At 45.8% G+C, this 18,379-nt stretch overlaps 1 protein-coding gene across 1 annotated transcript in view; it reads left to right on the top strand.

Annotated features, from left to right (window-relative positions):
• LOC121060843 (collagen alpha-1(VII) chain-like) overlaps positions 1-18,379 on the top strand; it is a 95,118-nt gene that overhangs the window by 37,788 nt on the left and 38,951 nt on the right. The window contains exons 23-45 of the mRNA XM_040538987.1: positions 37-160; positions 1,461-1,604; positions 1,894-2,084; positions 2,554-2,685; positions 3,071-3,145; positions 3,438-3,518; positions 3,609-3,635; positions 4,959-5,003; positions 5,801-5,869; positions 5,979-6,074; positions 6,762-6,788; positions 6,994-7,047; positions 8,427-8,498; positions 9,092-9,151; positions 9,372-9,407; positions 12,272-12,307; positions 12,594-12,629; positions 13,652-13,684; positions 14,966-15,037; positions 15,712-15,771; positions 16,458-16,493; positions 17,076-17,156; positions 18,062-18,097. Of these exons, the coding sequence (XP_040394921.1) occupies positions 37-160; positions 1,461-1,604; positions 1,894-2,084; positions 2,554-2,685; positions 3,071-3,145; positions 3,438-3,518; positions 3,609-3,635; positions 4,959-5,003; positions 5,801-5,869; positions 5,979-6,074; positions 6,762-6,788; positions 6,994-7,047; positions 8,427-8,498; positions 9,092-9,151; positions 9,372-9,407; positions 12,272-12,307; positions 12,594-12,629; positions 13,652-13,684; positions 14,966-15,037; positions 15,712-15,771; positions 16,458-16,493; positions 17,076-17,156; positions 18,062-18,097 (1,623 nt within the window). The remainder of the gene's footprint in view (positions 1-36; positions 161-1,460; positions 1,605-1,893; positions 2,085-2,553; positions 2,686-3,070; positions 3,146-3,437; positions 3,519-3,608; positions 3,636-4,958; positions 5,004-5,800; positions 5,870-5,978; positions 6,075-6,761; positions 6,789-6,993; positions 7,048-8,426; positions 8,499-9,091; positions 9,152-9,371; positions 9,408-12,271; positions 12,308-12,593; positions 12,630-13,651; positions 13,685-14,965; positions 15,038-15,711; positions 15,772-16,457; positions 16,494-17,075; positions 17,157-18,061; positions 18,098-18,379) is intronic.

Below are 18,379 nucleotides of genomic sequence, written 5' to 3'. Positions count from 1 at the left end.
CACATTTATCTCCCTTGCCTCCCTTTTCTTTGCCAGGTTGCTGTTGCACAGTACAGCGAGGAGCCCAGGGCAGCCTTCCACTTCCACCAGCACCAGGACCGCAACAGCGCCCTGAAAGCCATCAAGGATCTGCACTACACTGGAGGCAACACAAAAACAGGTGTACAAGTGCAAGCCCACATGTGGGGTAGACCCAAGACAGAGGCAAGGGGACAGGGAACGTTTTGAACCTATTTACCTGGTTAGGAAGTTATGGTCCAAAGTTCTGTAAAATCTGAGAACAGAGGGCTGAATTTGGTTTTATTCCCAGGGATGGCCTGGTGTCCTTTATCCATGTCCTAGTTTTGCTACTGGGTTTCTCTTCATTTTTTTTATAACCTTGCCTATACTTGAGGGAGGTTTTTATACCTGGCTTGGAGACCAAACCCATAAACATTAGATAAGGATAGTTGATGCTGAAGCATCCTTATTACTCACTCTATGCACATTTTAATCAGTAAATGCCAATGGTTATTGCCTTGTTACCCTAACAACAAAACAATATACCTGGTCCTATTTTTATGGAGTGTCATCACATAAACGTCCTTTGTTTCCCACTGTTGTACAAATAACACAGCTCTTCATCAGCTCAGCATCTCAGAAATGCAGACACTTGTCTTACAGGGTTAAAAACTCAAACAGCACTTTCCACCTACTCATTCCCAGAAGGATGGTGGGGTATTCCTGCTTCCCCAAAGGTACATGAGCAGTAATATGAAACTGAAGATAGTTAGTTTTAACTTTATCTTTTTTAAGTGGCCCACCTAAATATCTTCCAGTCAGTTAACATAAAGTGAAGCATTGAGGAACTTGTATATGTTGAATGAAGGCTTGTATATCCCATCCTGGCTTAGTGGTATTGGTTAGCAACACAGAGAAATGGGGCTGGTCAGAATACAAGAATTCACACAGGACTGGCTAGAGAAAGTCGGCGTGAGACAGGTCAGATTGCAAATTCTTAGGTAACCTTGCCTCTAGTCCTTCTTTTTTGTGGAGTTTGTGTCAGTGAAGGCATTTTACTGCTCACAGGAGACTTCTGTGCTATTTTGGGATTTCTTAACCATTTCAGCTTGGGGGAGAGTTCTTCAGAAAACTTTTCTGATCTCTCTAAAGGAATTTGGAACTGGGAATTCTGTGATTTTTTTTTTCCCTAAAATATAGGAAAAATGCTTCAAATCTCCTAAATGTATTTTTTCTCTTTCCGAAACTGAAACTGCTGAAAACAATCTGAACTATTTCAGCCAATCTGATTTACTGCTGTCTTCCCTCAAAAAACATTGCCCCATGCTAGGATCTGCAATCTATTTATGGGACCACGCCGCATACCTTTTCTCCTCCATGCATGGAAAAGACCCCACAGGTCCTCCCTATAGACCTAACACTTCTGTAGGTTTACATATTGCCTTTCTCTGTTTGCCCAGGTCGTGGTATAACCTACATGCTAAAGGAGTTATTTCAGTCCTCCAGAGGGATGAGACCAGAGTTCCCTCACATGCTGGTTCTTGTGACTGATGGGCGATCCCAGGACGATGTACTGCCACCAGCCAGAGTAGCCCATGCTTTGGGTAAGAATTGCCCTGTTGTGTTTCCCTAGGGCCTTGGTTCTCCTTCATGTACAGACGGAGGCTGAATTTCCAGAGGGTTGAAGGTTACACCACTTGTGCATTTTGAGTGCATCATTGGCTTTCTTCACTTCTTCATCCTTTCTTCTTCCTGTTCTTAGCCTGAGTGTCTTGGTTTAGCTATAACTCACACACACTGCTGTCAGTGAGTTCTCTCAAGGCAAGTGGAGTGAGGGATTTGGACACTGATCTTAGACATTTCTGCTTCCACTGAGGGAGTGATGTGTTCCAGGAATCCGCATCATTGCTGTGGGCGTCTCAGGAGCCGACCCTGCTGAGCTCAACAGCATCTTGCTGCAGCAGAACCTCCAGAACGTTTTCTACGTCAACACATTTGATGACTTCCCCCAGATCCTCCGAGAGCTGATAGAAGTCATTTGCTCTGATCCTCAGCCTTCAGGGGCCCAATTACCTAATGGGGAGGTGAGCTGCTTCACAGGCCTTTGAATAAAAGAGACTCCTTACCATGGGTCATGCACGAGGCCAATCTCTTTCCCCGAGTAAAGTTTGAAAGCAAGGACAGAGCAGATTTAGGAAAATGGGTCCAAACCTGACCTCACTTACTGTCCAGCCCTAGAGATGAATAACAAAAATTTTCAAATCAAGTCAACTACAGAAGCCAGAACAGAGCTTCAAAAGTTTTGTTGTGAAAGGCCACTGCAGGGGCAGAGCATTTGAATGTATTAAAAATACATTGCCCTCTTCTAGCTCTGGTCCTTGGAAAGGATGCGAGCTTGTCTGTAGTTTTCTCCAACAGTGATATGGTTACTTCAATGAAAAGGTTGGTGATGTAAAAGCACAGTAACCTCTTGAGACATGTTGAGGGACAATTTTTGATGTCTGGCCCCAAAACCTGGAGGATCACTAATCTAACTCGAACTCCATGCTGTAGGTTGCCACACATGAAGCCAACAAGCACTTGCCGTTTGATGACACGGAGAGCAAGCTACACCTCTCTGCCCCATCATCAGCTCAACCACACCCCCAAAAAGGAGAGGAGGCTTGTGGTCCCTGGTGTCTGAAGGTAAGAATTCGTTCACTGATTCAGGGGAATATAGTTCAGAAAAACATCTTGGTCACTGCTCTGGACAGGTGATCAGGTTCTCCATCCCATTCTCCAAATTTCAGTGCAAACTGAAGACACTATAAATAATACATAGAATCATAGAATCATCTAGGTTGGAAAAGACCTTCAAGATTACCAAGTCCAACCATCAACCTGACCTACTGAGTGTCACTACTAAACTGTGTCCCTTAGTGAGGAAATGAATCAGTCTCCTGGGTGGTCAGCCTTACTTCTGTTGCATAAGATAAGGGGTATGCTAGTCAGTGCTTCGTGGTCAGTCTGGTTTGTGTTTGGTGGATAATGATTTTCTGATCATCTGTTCATTTTTTCTTTTCCTTTCAAGAGCTTCAGGGGCTCACCAACTCGTGGAGGCTACGACTCGTATGGGTTTGTTATGAAGGGAGAGAAAGGAGAGAGGGTGAGTCCATTTTCATGAATCATCCACTTGGTTAATTGATATACAACTAAATTATTAGCAACAATGAAGAGATCTAGCAAAGAATCATTCTCAGATCTTTTATGCTGACTTTTTGATATATCTTCATGCTGGCTTTGAAAATCAGGCAAAAAGGAAAAGATGCATGTGTGTGTGTTTGTGCTGGCAACGAAGGATTCTCTGAAGCAGTGCAGAAAGCTAGTGCTGCTTGAAAATGTTTGGTTTTGCAGGTCTGGAGCCATAACTTGCATACTATTACTTTCCACATGTTTAGGGCCTGCCTGGGAAGGATGGCATTCCTGGGCTGCCGGGTAGGCCGGGGCGGACAGGTCCTCCTGGTCCCCCAGGGCTCATGGTATGTATTTGTTTTAACAAACTCTGTAATAATGGCATTTAACGGAGAAATCAGCATGGCTCTCAAGTCTCTCTCTCTCCTGTTTTGCAGGGTCTTCCTGGCATCCAAGGTGATATTGTAAGTATATTGAATGTAGCAAATGTAATCAATGCAGTGGGACCCTAAAGCTTTGCTTCTTAAGCTTTTCAAAGGCCTGTTGTGCTGAGCAGGACAGGAGACCCCAGGTGGCATGTTCTACCCTTCTGTCACCAAACAGCTCCAGACCAAGACAAGGAAGAGTCTGTTGACTCTTTTTTTTCCTCTTTTTTTTTTTCCGTCCTTTTTTTTTTTCCTTCTTTTTTTTTTTTTTTTTCTTTTTCTGGGTTCTGCATCCCCTGCCAGGACTCTCACTTCTGGCTGTGTACTGGAGTCAGCCACTCAGATTTCCTTATGTTCGGAGATCTGGCCAATAATGCAATACAACACAGGCATATTTCTAGCTAAGTAATCCTCAGTGAACCAGACCTTTCCAGAAAAAAGGCCAATGACTGTGAACTCTGCCTTCAGTGGTATACCCATCCTGCTGCATAATCACCAGCTGCATCGTTAGCTCACAGACTTCCCATACCAAAACTGTTCATGCAACTATTTATACCGTTGCTTGGAAAACGTGTCTAGCCAGACCAGCCAAACCTCATGTGCACTTGTTTTCGCTAGCCATGCTGCTAATTGCTGCATACTGTCAATGTTATTGGTGATGGCACAGCTTTGCTCATTATAAGAGCCATCACAGGTGTTTTACCAGGACTCTACTAGTAGAAAACAGTGTTTGACCGCCAAAATCACCCTTGCCTCTGAAGGCTATATTAAGAAGAGGCAGATACCAATGTGCCCAGGTTGTTTGAGATGCCCTAGACTTTCCTAGGCGACCATGTAGAGTTGATAAAATATGGGACTTGATGAACACTCCTGAAGTGAGAGCTTAGGGCCAGGCAGGTATAAGATAGCATCATAAATGGCACAAGACACCAGTGCATGTGTACTTGCACTGAGCTTTTGATCTCTGTTGGCTGCAAAAGGATGTAAACAGCCAGCTCTAGTGGAGAAACAGCATTTCATTGTCATCATCTTGAACTTAACTCTACCTTTTGGGCTCAGTTCAGTTGCTTAAAGTGTTCTCTCATGTTGTTTGAGATGCCCTTTTATCCCACCAAACCTCCAGCTGATGCTCCAGAATTACACAGTGTACAAGTATAAAATGTGTAGAAAAACATTGGCCCCATGGATGACACATACATGATTCTCATCATTGTTGGGACCAAAACCCACTTCTAGGAACTTATTCACATGACTACTTAAAAACTGAATGAAGTTTTATAAGTCTTTGACCTGAACAGCCCACAATGATGATCTTGTGGGTGCTTTGTTGCTTAATGCTGTGTGATTTATCTTTAATTCCAGGGAGCTCCTGGCTATCCGGGACCAGTGGGGCCAAAAGGAGACCGGGTGAGTTCCATTCCTGGGATTCACTGGAAAAAAAAAGAACAACAACAAAAAACTATTGTCTTGCTCTGTTCTCTTATTTCTAAGCATTTGCACAGTGACCTGTGACTTCATATTCATAATACGTGAATATGACGTTCTGAACTATTCATAACTAGCCCTCCTACACCACTAGTTTTTTGCTTAGGGGTTTGTCCTTCAGCTTTGCTAGGAGGCGTTTAAAATCTCTGTGGAGAAAACTGCTCAGTTATTATCACAGGTCCTTGGGACATTTCAGCTGGTTATTTGCAGAAGCAGGTAGCAGCTGGTTGGATCATTCTGCATTTTGGAGAGTTTCCCCCATGAAGAAGCCTGTTTACACTCTTTTAGGACACAGAAAGATAAGGCTTCAAGACCAGTTGTAGGCAGTTCCTAGGAGCAGTCCTCCTGTCCTTCCATCATCCCCAAATTCACGTTTCTCCTCCTTCCTTGCATGGACCCAAGCTGTCTGTATGGCTACACAGTGCCCTGGATCAGAGAACGGATCCTGCTGAAAGCCAATCCCCTTTTTTTTTCCCAGGATTAATTTTCTGCAATGCCAGTGAGCAGAACTCATGGCATGGCCTTGTGGTTTCTAATACCTCTAAAAGAGTTTCTGGAAGCAAGTGATTTGGTTTTGCAGTGTAGGGAGGTGCATGCCTTTCAGGGGCTGCTTGGTTTAAAATTTGCTTATTGCCTCTAAGTCACAAAACTGCCTGTTTTTGCCTGGACCTCCCAGCACAGATGAACACGTGTCCTCCTCCTCCTCCTCTTGCACACAGGGTGAACCAGGCTATGTCCTGGGAGGAGTGGAGGTGATTCCTGGCCGAAATGGGCAGCCTGGCCCCCCTGTGAGTATTATCCCCCAGGTGTGCTGGACCCTTCGGACTCTGTGACACTGACGGTGCAGCAAAGGGAGCCGCAAGAGAGCCCACGTCCCTCTCTTTTTTGTTGTTGCAGGGACAGAAAGGACAGCCGGGAGTTCCTGGGGTAGCAGGACCGCCGGGTTTACCAGGCTTACCAGGACCACAGGGGCCACCAGGCATCTCCATCAAGGTGAGCAAGATTATTTGCAGCATGGCTCTGTGATGCTGTGCCACAGAGAGTGGGAACCTGGCATAGCCCAGGGTCCCTAGACACTCTGGTCACTCAAGGGCCTAAGAACACACATTTCTTCTCTCTGTCATGGGATTCTCTCATCAAATTGTAAAAGGACACTCTCTCCAAAATGGCTTTGCCTGTCACCAGGAGCCTGCTGTTCAACACAGCGGGAATCAATGATGGAGCCTGAAAAGGTTGCAGTCAGCTTTCTCTGACATAGGACCAGATTCAATGGCCACTAAGACTTTTACATCTCCAGGTCCATACAAAGGTTGTTCAGTGGCTGGAGTGAAATAACTGAGATCACTTCTGCTGTGCACAGCTAAAACTGGACTGATGGTTGTTGCCAAATGTCTCCTTGCACTGGGAGGTTTCAAAAAGTCTCAGCAGAGATCAAGAGACCTCAACTCCCCTCCTGCCTACCCTAAGGGGGTTTTGACATCAGATTTTGCAAGTTGAGGAGTCTGAAGCATGAAAGATAACAGACACCTCTACTAAATCTCTGCTTTCCCTTGGAGGTAGGGGGTTTTGGTCTCTGAGGCTGTCAGCCTGCAGGAGCTTTTGGCCAAGATCTAAATTTAGAGAGGAACCCCTCTCTAAATTACCACACTGCACTAATACTCCTTGTCATTTTTGTTTCAGGGTGAACCAGGGGATTCGGGTATCAGAGTAAGTACCTGAGACTGACTTTCACTTTACCAGGTGATGACAAGCCTTTATTATTATTAGTCATCGTTATTATCATTATTATAATTATTATTATTATTATTTCTAAGCTGCCCAATAGGCTCTGTTTTCAGTACTTACCAGATGGCAATCAAGACCCAAAAGGGTTGCTGGGACAGATGGTAAGACTGTCCTGTGCTTCATGTAGGGCCCTCGTGGGAAGAACGGCCTCAAGGGGGACCGAGGAGGCATGGGAGAGCCGGTGAGTTGTCCACCAATGGCCAGTCACTGCAGAAATTTCACTGGCCATGGTGGGAAGGGGCTGTTGGCCTGGGGACACCTGCTGCCACTTGGGGTGGGTGTAGAGGGATAATGTCTACTGCCAGCTCTCATCAGCCGTCACTTTGAGACGCTTTGCTCTGCTGATGAGGGCTGTCAGATTAAGCATGGCCAGTTAAGCATTTCTCACTTTGTCAGCTTCGTCCTGCTGACCCATCACTCACAAATAGCCGAAAGGAAAATGTTAGAAAGTCAACAAAGTCACAAGATAACAGCCACTCATTTTGCTAAAATCAAGGACATGCTCATCCTCATGGCACAGGGCAAAGCAGTGAGAGTTGCGTCCATCACCATGCTCGCCATGATGACAAACCCTTGGGTATAGTCAGTCATGTTGGCAGATGATAACAAATATTGCTTGATGAAGGTTGCTCCAAAGTGGCAGTGATTCCACCTTGAACCCCTCCTGATCCCATCAGCCATGGAGCAGCTGAGTGCAACCCTGCTCCTTCCAACATCCCACATCCCACCCCTGTCCCTGTCTCAGGAGGACAGAGAAGTCTTGGGTAGGTCCAGAGGATGGCGTGAAGGTGGATTAAGAGGGCATGAAGGTGGATCAAAAGTATAGGACAGTAAATGAACAGAGCCGGTCGCAGATTCTGGACAAACAAAAGGAAATGGTTCTTCACACAAGAAGCCCCACAAGAATATTTGCATTGTTGGAAGGGAAAAAAAGAGAAGTAGTCCATGGAGGGCTACTGAGGATAATGAAACCATGTCTGGTTTGGGAAGTCCCTGCATTAGAAATGATTCAAGGCTGAGATATTACTCAGGAACACTATGCACATCCTGTTTTTACATCCTTCCCAAGGTGCCTATTGCTGTCCATCATCCTACAGAAGTGCTTTTTTTGTAACCTTTACCCTACTGCAAAGCTATATCCCATAGACCAGACATTTCCTTATTTCAGTCTTTACCATTTCTACATCAGCAGCATCACTGGGATCACCCTCTTACAGCAACACAGCCCTAAAGTGCCACTGCAGAAGGCACCCACTGCCAAATCAACTCGAGCACCCAGCCTCTGTCTTCCCATGTAACAAGCAAACACGTCTGGTTTTCTCTTCCTGAGTGAAGCCAATGATCCATAGCCTATTTTGGGGAGGGGAGGAAGGGGAGACATTTTGGGTATAAATAAACATCTCTGTAAATCCTCAGTTGCAAAGAAACCAATAAGACAGACTCATCAGGAAATACATTTCTCTGTTTGTGTTTCTGCAGACTTAATGAATCTTCTCTTTAGTACAATTGGTAACAAACAGTTTGGAAGAAAAAGATTTGATGACGTATCTTCTTTTCCAGGGGAAACCTGGCTTGCCAGGCCCTGTAGGGCTAGACGGTGTTCCTGGACTGCCTGGACCACGGGGAGAAAAGGTCATTACTCATACCAGATGCTTGCAGGATCCATCATCCCGATGGGGAGCTGAGAATAACTGAGACAAAGTAATATCAGGATAGAATGACTGCAAATAAAGTGGAGGCATGTAGGGATTTTCCCCCATTCCCCTCCACTCCCTGCTCATATATGTTCAAGTTCATGCATGGTGGCATAGATGCTCCATCTCCATCCAAGCCCTTGTATTCCTCTCAGTCTTCTTGCTTCCACCCAGTGGAAGGTCTCTGCAGTTCCTGCTGTCAGGAATGTTTTTTCCTCCCAAGCCCTGCATGCTTCCTGTCCCCTGGATGGGGCTGCTCCTCTGAATCCCTCATCGTGCTTTAAATAGTCACTGAAAATATCCATATACCCTTGTTTTCAGTTCTCTCCTCCCAGTCATTGCTTGCACCTTGCCTGAGGTTACTGACTGGACATTTATCTTAGCTAAATGGCTACAGAGCACATTTCTCCCCTCCTCCTTTGCAGGATGGTTAAGACGAGAGCTTGGAAGCAGGTTGCAGTGTAGGATGTATGATGCTTTGCAATTCGGGGGTTCAGCTCTCCTGAGCACAATGCTGTGCTTACCTTGCAGGGGATGGCAGGAACTGGCATTCCTGGCACTGCTGGCTCGAAGGGGGAAGAAGGAGAGCAGGTGGGTGGCCTTTCTGCAGTGACACCTCTGCTGAAGTCCCCCTGGAGGGCTCAGTGTCTCCAGACTCTCCTCCAGGACCTCCCCTCTAGCTTCTCCTTGGTGGGTACAACCTGTGGTTTCAAAGGAAAGGGACAAAGAAGGGAAGACTTGGGCTTTTAAAGCTTGAGTTTTCACTGTTTCTTTTGTGTTTTTTTGTTTGTTTGTTTGTTTGTTTGTTTAGGGGGTGATGGGCCCTCCAGGAGTACCAGGTCCAAAGGTGGGTACTGAAACCCTGAACCTGAGTCACTGTGCTTGATACTCAGGTGCCAAGGGATGCATCCAGCCCTAACCATCATCATGGGATGTAGAAACATTGACCCCTTCCTCAAAAGCAATGAAAAGGAATAATTCTGTGTATCAGCAGTCATTGACCTGTCGAAGTCATTGCTGTGGGATGTTGCGGAGACCTGGAATGGCAGTGAGAGGCACTATCTCAATAATATAATAAATGCCATTTTTTGTGGCCAGTGAGAACCTGCAGAACTGTAATAGCTGCTGTTAAATGTGTTTTGGGAGGAACACGAAATCTCATGCACCGGGGTTAACCCAACTCTGATGGGATGAGCAGGGTTGAAGATGTGAGAAGCAGATTGTCTCACATTTGCATTTTGGGCACCTTCCTCTGGACCATCAGGAGACTTTCTCCTGAGCTGGGAGAAAAGTCTCTAAATTCAGTTTTGAGTGGCTTTTTGCATCTTCCTGAAGCATCCAGCTTCAGCTCACGCTGGAAGTTGACACTAGAGCAAGACTGCAGTCCAGCACACCAAATTTTCAGCAATTTTCAAGCAGTTTTCATCTCAGGGGATCTGAATTTCCCTGGCACAGGAAGCGCCAGGCATGGGCTTAGGTGGTACAAAAGCCATCTCAGCACCATCCCTGGTTGGTACAGCTCTTGGAAGAGCAGCCACGTAGGATTGGGTTGCATGGCTCTCTGCACGTCTCCAGGTAACTCAGGTTATAATCTGAGCTACTGCTGATGGCCAAATGAATATGAGCCACTGATTTATTTCAGGTCTGATAAAGTCAAAAAGAGTCCATGTTGACCCCAAAATAAATTATTGTCATACTTCCAGGAGAGGTAGAAAATAAAGGAAAAAAATAATATTCAAGGAAATGTATATTTAGCCTGAAACAAAATATTTTGCTTTCCTTTGCAGTGTTTTTTTTTTTTTTAACCTTCATAAAATGGAGATGGATCTTAAATCTGTGAGACCTTTACAAGTGGTAACAGTCAGTTTGCTGCTTGTGTGTTGCTCTTTGTGAGAGCAAAGACCTCCTTGAATTGCACAGGCCTGAGAAACATGGGTCTGTGGCCAGGTATTTCAATGAGAAAGTGCAAATTTTGGCAGGGTGCTCACCGGTGGGGTAACTGGTTGGCCATACACTTATAAGCTCTTTCTGAGATGATATCAGAGGGTGCAGAAGGCGACCACTGCTGCTCTCCTTCATCTAGGATTAACCAGGACCACCTGGGGGAGGAGAATCAATCGAGCCAAGGGTGTGCCTCCAAATGAATCAAATCAGAAGGAAGTTTTTCTAAACGAAGATTTTAATAAATACATAAATAAACTTACGTGTAAATATAGAAACTTGCTCCTGCTCAGCCTCTGAGCTAAGCTTGGACTTGTCCCTCAGCCCCAGACCTGCACGTTATCTGTGCTGTAAACTTCAGCTTTTCCAGGAGTCTCATCTTGAGCTCTTGAGCTCCTTGGGAGGAAACAGTCTGATCAAGTTCAGGATAGTCCAGGTATATACCTATAAGGACATATGCTTATGTGTATTATATTATATAGTAACTGATCATGATATAACTATCTAGTATATAATAACTGTATGTTATAATATGCATGCAATTTAGTATTAGGTATATTTAAAGTATAGATAATAGCATGCTTGATTATAAATGTCTTAATTATAAATATAAATTATAAATTGTAAATAATAGAGGTACTTAACATAATATACAATACATAAATACATGGACTGTGTATATAACTTACGCTATATCCCATATGTGATATATATATATATATACACATACATATATATATATGAAAATCTTCATTTTTCTTTAATTTTTTATTTGCTTTCCCCCTGGCTTTCACAACCTCCAGTGGAGGGAACATGCTCAGCGTGCTCTTCTGCAGCATGTGAGCTTTCAGGCAGATCCTGCTCTGCCAGCAGAGCCTCATCTTAAAGAAAGCATCTTCTGTTTTCCAGGGTAACAAAGGGCAAGGTGGTGTTAAAGGGGAAAAGGTGAGACTGGCCAGCAATGGAGCACAGAGCAGGAGGGAAAACAGCCCTGGCTCCATATTCAGGCTCAGAACAGAGCAGCTGAGATATCAGGTTGGGGATCCAGGGAGGGAATTTGAGGTCCCCCCAAAGGTCTCTCACAGTCTGGATGTAGATGACCAGGCCACATAGCTACGTGCCGTGTAACCACAGGGTTTAGGAGCTTCTTGCTGCTGAAGGAGCCTTTGTGCATGTAATAGACCTTGCATCAGTGGGAAATATCCTGGGCAGTTTGCAACCAGCAAACACAACACGACAAACAACCCTTGATTGCTCTTTACCAATCCATCCTGTGCATTGACAGATTTATTTTATTGAGCTTGATTTCAGTTTTGCTGCTTGAACAAGTGCTCCCCCAGCTGATTATAAACTCAACGATCAAAAGAGACTGTGGATTTTTTCCTAAGAATAGCTACGGTAGTGAAAAGTGGAAATAGCTGTCAGTCTTTCTCGAGTCATTGGCCTGGAGTGGATATATGGGCTGTATCCTGAGCCTCTTGTTTGACTGACCAGGCTGCAGCCCCTTTTGTAGGAGAGGAGTATGGATTCTGAGACAGGCAATGATGGTGGAAGGATGTCCAGGATCTGGCAGTGATGGACCAGTCCTTGTTACCTCGAGGTTATATGCTTTATTAGGTCCCTAAGGTGCTGTAAGCACAGTGGGTATGCGTGCTTGCAGCTTCCAGCTCTGAGCAGAGTCCCAGGGCTGGATTAGACAAAGCACTGACCTGGTCTGGTAGCTCCCATAACCTTAAGGCTGTCTCCTGTCTCTTTGCTTTTCTCTTACAGGGACTCCCAGGACCTCCAGGGCCGAAGGGAGACCAAGTAAGTCAAACAGTGAAAGGGCATGTTTGACTAGCTCTGGAGAAGGTGTCCCAAATTTCCCCAGCTTGTACGGTGTGTGCAGCTCTTGCTGGTGCAGTCAAGTGTGCTTATGGGGGGGCCATACAGAGAAGAAACCAGCAGGGAGTCACTTGAGCGTCCCTGAAAGCTCAGCATCTCATTTCTGGTTTTGTCTTTGGCTTCTAAACAGGGTTTTGAGCTGATTTAAGGAGGAGATTTTTTTTTTCATTGTCCCAAGTTATTCACTTTGTGTCATCTTGCTTTGCAGGGGAACCCAGGATTTCCAGGTGCTCCAGCTATGGGGGTAACTATAAGTGGATTACAGCCCTTCTTGTGCCATACAGCATCATCAACAGTGGTGCCAGTAGACCAAGGACCAACAGATGTGTCCCACTGAAGTGTGGGATGAACTAAGGGACTTTATCCCTGGCCCTCCAACCAACCTTGTCTTCTGCTCCCTTGCTCCACTTCTTGCATTCCCAGCCCCATGCCACAGTTGCCCACTGGCTCCTCAGAGAAGCAGAAGGATAAAACCTCTCCCCTGCTCAAGCCCTGTGTTCTGGACTTGTCCCCTTGCTCATGCTGCTCTGGTTCCTGCTGAAGAGACACTACTGATGTCTCTTTTTTCATTATTCGCTTTGTTCTCAAGTCGAAACAGGTTCCTCGAGCATCCTTTTCACGTCCCTGCAAATGCTAGGGCAACTTTCAGGAGAAACCTGGGTGGTGGCCACCTCTGTGTGCTTCACAGCATTTCTGCAAGGGCTGCGGGAGCAGCTGGAAGTTGCACCGAGGGCTGAGACCCACCTCCAGGACACACCGATGTGTCCTGGAGGATGCTTGAATGAGCAAGGGCAACGTAGGTCTCTTTCTGAGCAAAACTGGCAGAATTGTTTTGGAAACACAACGTAGGAAGACAGCTCCGTAGTCCCAAAATTCAGCTCAGGGCTGCTCTGCAGAGTCATAGTGCAGTCATTAGCATTTATTTTTGTCCAAAGGTCAGTCCTTTGGACTTTAAGGTGTGTGTTAGGAAAGGCAACAGCAGATATCTGTCAACTACCCCTTGCTTATGAATGATCTTTCAGTCCTATCCCTGGAGCCAAAACCTACTGAGGTTGGTGGGATCCCTTCACATGTTTCACTGGGCTTGGCATTTGTCTTGGAGCCCTTTCTGGTGTTTTATGACCCAGTGTAGGCAATGCACTTCCTATCCCATAACAAGGCTGAGATTCTCCTGCCCTGGAAGCAGTAGCGTGAATAGACCCTTCTTTGAAAGGCAGATCCTTTCCCAAATAAGAGAGTATTTCTGTGATTTCTTTTTATCCTCAGGTTTTGGGACCACCAGGCAAGAAAGGTGTGAGGGTAAGTCTATTAATTAGCACTGCTTGAAACTTAGATGAAACTTAGACTAAGAAAATTGAAGGCTGGACTATTTACTGCCTGAATCATATATCCCTTGTGATGGGCTGGAGAGGAGAGGTTGGAAAATTAGCAACAGTCTTGCCCTGCTGATATTTCTTTTGCTTTTATTAACATTTTGTACCTGTCATTCTCTTTCTTGCTCCAGTCTGTGGGGAAATTTGGTATTTCATGTGATAGTTTTAGAAGGTAGAGTTCATGGAAGACTCGTCCCACTCACAGAAGCTAATTTCCAGCCAAGGGAGGCATTGACACAAAGTCAAACAATAGCGGAGGCTGGAAGGGACTTCTGGAGGTCGCCAGTCCCACCTCCTGCTCAAAACAGGGACAACTTCAAAACTGGGTCAGGTTCCTCAGGACCTTGTACTGAGCACCTCCAAGGATGGAGAGTCCCCCACCTCCTGGGGCCCCTCACCTAGAGTTTGGCCTCCCCATGACTAGAGGAAATTGAATTTCTCAAATCAGGGAGATGTCTGAGACAGAGCTGTTCCCTGATTGATGTCCATATTCTACATCTGCTTTGTAGAGCAACACATATAGTTCACTTTTACAGTCTAGTCTTCATGGTGGTACATGGCCTGGAGTACGTTGTTGGTTTTTGTTTTTGTTTTTCTTTATTCCTTATAGTTTATTGTCAATCTGCAGAGAAATTAAAGATCTCCCTTATGCTTGTAAGGAGTATTTACTGCAGGAAACTCCTCTGGGCTTTTTGACTCCTGGCATTCATGAAATACCCTCCAGACCTCCCTCACCCCTTGGAGCTAATGAGTTCTGCCTGGGTATTTGTGCCACCTCCCTTCATTGGTCTTATCCTCCAGACTGCTTAATGTTGGTTAGCAAAAATTTCACTCTTCTTTTAGGCTGGCTGCAGTTAGGTAGTGACCTGGGACCTGATTTTTTGTGCTTGACACCACCATAAGAGCACACACAGCACCTTACAGTTGTGTGAAGTTACATACGACACCAGCTGTGTGGCTGGAAGGGGTGTAACTGCTCTGATGGGTTTTGTACGGCAGAAGCCCAGGTACTACAAGGAAAGCTTCGATATAAACCCATGGACGGACGGACGGACGGGTGGATGGATGGATGGATGGATGGATTTCCCAAGGGAATAGTTTTTAGAGTGGGTTGAAATAGCAAAATACAGCTGTAGCCAAGCCACATGAACAGGGGTTGGCCTTCCTGCATGGTATTACTTGCTTTTGGGGGTGTCTTTATACACAGGGAGATATTGGACCAACAGGGGCCCTGGGACCACAAGGAGAAAAAGGAATACAAGGAGACAAAGGAGAGAAGGTAATGCACTTGCTCTTCTCAGCGCATGCTTTGTGGGTGGAAGGGTTTATTCACCAATTGCCTTCCTGTGTCAGACACCCCTGTGCTCTAAGCCAAGGGAAAACCTATGCTCACATGGAGAAGTCCAAAGCTGCTTGCAAAGAAGTCTGTGAGAGACGAGGAGTTATCAGTGCTTGGCTCACCTGGCTGCCTAGGGTTGGTGAAAATTCTTGGGATCTGCTCTGGCCTTTCCTGCTAGCTTCAGACAGGGAGATTTATGAGCTTGGAAATTGCTCCTGGAAGACATTATATCTCCATTTGCATCCTGCTTAGCACCAAACACAGCACTAGCAACAAAATACCATCAGTTATAGCTGGGACAAGAGGCAGGCTGACCCTTGAGGGGCTACAAAATAGTGGTGGGATGGTGACAGGTACCTATGGCTATGGCACAGGACATGCTGTGAAGAGCCGAGTGGGCTCACATCTCTGATCTGCAAAACCAGGACAGGGAAACTGAGGCACTTGCTGGCTTCACCAAATAGTGCTTTATGAAAATTAGCATCTCCTAGAGGTGGCAAGCAGCGTGGTGAGGAGGCAGAGGGACGTGGCAAGATGGGGAACATGGAGCCAGAGAGGAAAAGTTCTTCGGTGATGCAGCGAGACATGCATTGGCTTTGTGTTTTTTTTTGCAGGGAAGCCCAGGTTTTGGCATTCCTGGTCAGCCTGGGCTGAAGGGAGACCCGGGGGACAGGGTAAGTGGGGCAACACATGGGGTATGGAAAGGGGGGGCTAACAGACACACTGGGAGGTTCAGAGGCAATATCTCAGTCGCTGTCACGGGGTCTTTGCACCTGACTGTGGAAGACAATGCTAAGGGGGTCTCCTCCAAAATGCAGAGAGAGGATCGCTCCTAAATCTGAAGTAAAGCTCAGGAAGTCAAAGCTCAGCTGGTGATGCTGCGAGGAACTGAAGTTCCCAACTGAAGGCAAACCTGAGCTTTATCTTCCTGACTTTTGTGTTTAAGGCACTCCCGTGTGTGTTCACTGATGCCTAGTAAGGGTTAATGTCTTCACATTTCCTCCTGTGAAGGTATTAATTGTCTCTTTCACTTTAATCCAGTTAAAACTTGCAAAAACTAGCAAATTTGAGATCCCCACCCCTCTGTCAAAGTCATTCATGGAATTAATGGTTCCAGAGGTGGTGAAGACATGCATCTAGACAATGTGTGCTTGCAGCAGTCCCTCTTCTCTTAGGACACCAGAGGTTTTCCCCTTCTCTGCGTCATACAAGGCTGTTTCAACAGCTATCACCTGTAAAGGGCAGCATTGCAGCATTGAGTCTGATGCTTACACCCTTTAGATAACACAGAGGACCCTCATCTGAAATTTTTCTACCTCTGTCATTCTTGCCATGTGACTAACAGTCTGTATTTCTGCAGGGAAATGTAGGTTTGTCTGGGAAACCGGGTCAAAAGGTGAGTATTTGAGGCAGTGACTGCAGCATGTAAAGCACCATCTCATGACTGATGTCTGTGCCACCCAAAGGAACTTGAGTCAGTGCGGTTTTATCTTTGCCGTGGGGCTAGTGTCAAAATTTTGGGAGTGTTCAGAAGCTGAAAGGTCTGAGCAGGTCCTGCTTTGCTGGAGTCTCCATGTGATGCATAGGGTCCTGCACAGAGAAACACTGAAAAAATGTAAGAAGTGAGGCCTCAGAACTCCTGCAAACCCTGTCTTGTAGGAGTCCTCCTAGCAAAGGTTCAGAACTGGTTAAGGGAGGTGTGGAAGCCATCCCAACATTGTGTTGGCTCGGAGAACCTGATCTTCACAGCACTGCTCCCAAGGGGCTGCACTGATGGACCATCCCAGCTAAGCATAACACTGAACAGAGCCTTTCCTAGAGCAGGGCAGATGCTCTGAGCCCAGACTTCAGCCAGAGTGTGGAGGCCATTGCATGGCCATGGTGCCCAGCATGCTCTCTGATCCTGCTCTGCAATGTCTTAAATGTGAGGACTACGAAATACAGAAGAGAAACGTAACAAATGCCTTGTTTTCTTTAGGGGGAAATAGGTCTGAAGGGAGAGAAAGGTGAACCAGGAGTACCTGGGAAACCAGGCGAGACCGGACTAAGAGGTAAAGATGTAAGTAGAAGCTCACAATCCAGGCAGATGGTCATGCTGAACCCCTTTAATCCACCACTCAGTGCCAAGCTCTCAACCCCACGTTACACTCTTGCAGCAGAAAGTAGGAACAAATGACGAGGTGGGACCAGTCCGAAACAAACATCCTATATAGGACTGGATGGGGAAGTAACAGTGGTCAACAAGACAAGTCCAGGCAAATGGCCTCTAATTAGCCATGATGACTTGCTGATCAAGGGATCCACCCTCCTGCTTGCTCTATCCTTTCACAGCAAATGAGAAGGTAGATACTACTGGGGTGTGCTTTAGGCTAGGTTTTGGGGTGAGGTCTCTTCACCCTTGATCAGGGTGGTGCAAGTGCCTGGCAACGTGGTGTTTATGTTACACTGTATGGATGCAGCATATTTTTTTACCTCTTATTCAACACTGTGCTTTTTTGTTGTTGTTTTGGTCTGGTTTGGGTTGGGTTGGGTTTTTTTTTTGCAATTGAGCCTCTCTGCTATGCAGGCACTAGCATGGTGTGCAGTCACACCAGCCCTGAAGGGCTTGCTTCGGTTTTTAGGGTACAGTAGCTCCCTCTTACAATCAAAGTGGCTCTTCCCAAGAGCATCACAACTGGCTTCAGATAAAACCTCTCCTACCAGCAGTCAATGAAGACTTTTCTTCAGTTCAAAGGGCTGAGCTGATCCCTGAGCATCAGGTGGAATAGGATCACCAAGAGGAGGCTTAAATAAAAAAAGCAGGTGTGTTTCTGATCCCAAAGCACTGCTGCACAATCCCCCTGACTTCAGAGTCACCGGTGATTTCAGAATCAGGCCAAGAGCTCTTAGCCTGAGCAGGAAATTAGGGTAAAACAGCTTGCTGCAAGACAAAATGTAACCTTGCATTTTTGCACTGTGTTCTAGGGAGAACCAGGAAAGAAAGGCACCTCCGGGACCAAGGTAACAGAAACTTTTATTGCCCTCAGACCTCAGGCAAAGCATTGCATGAGTTAGTTAAAAAGAATCTGCAAAACCAGTCCCTTTGTTTTGAAGCTGACCCCTGCTCATTTTATTACCTGTTGCCTCGTCCTTGGGTTAGATGAGACTATGAAGAATCCTCTGCATCTTTCCCATGGCTTTTCTTTCTTTTATTTCAGCTTTGGTTTCATCTTCTGAAGCCAAAGGCTGAAAAACAAAGACCAAAAAAGAATCAACATGTGTTTTCTTTGGGAGATAGTTCTT

Source organism: Cygnus olor, chromosome 1 (assembly GCF_009769625.2).
Source record: "Cygnus olor isolate bCygOlo1 chromosome 1, bCygOlo1.pri.v2, whole genome shotgun sequence".
In the NCBI taxonomy this organism is placed as follows: Eukaryota; Metazoa; Chordata; class Aves; order Anseriformes; family Anatidae; genus Cygnus; species Cygnus olor.
The sequence above is the reverse complement of the archived record's forward strand: the minus strand, read 5'-3'. Positions and strand labels throughout refer to the sequence as shown.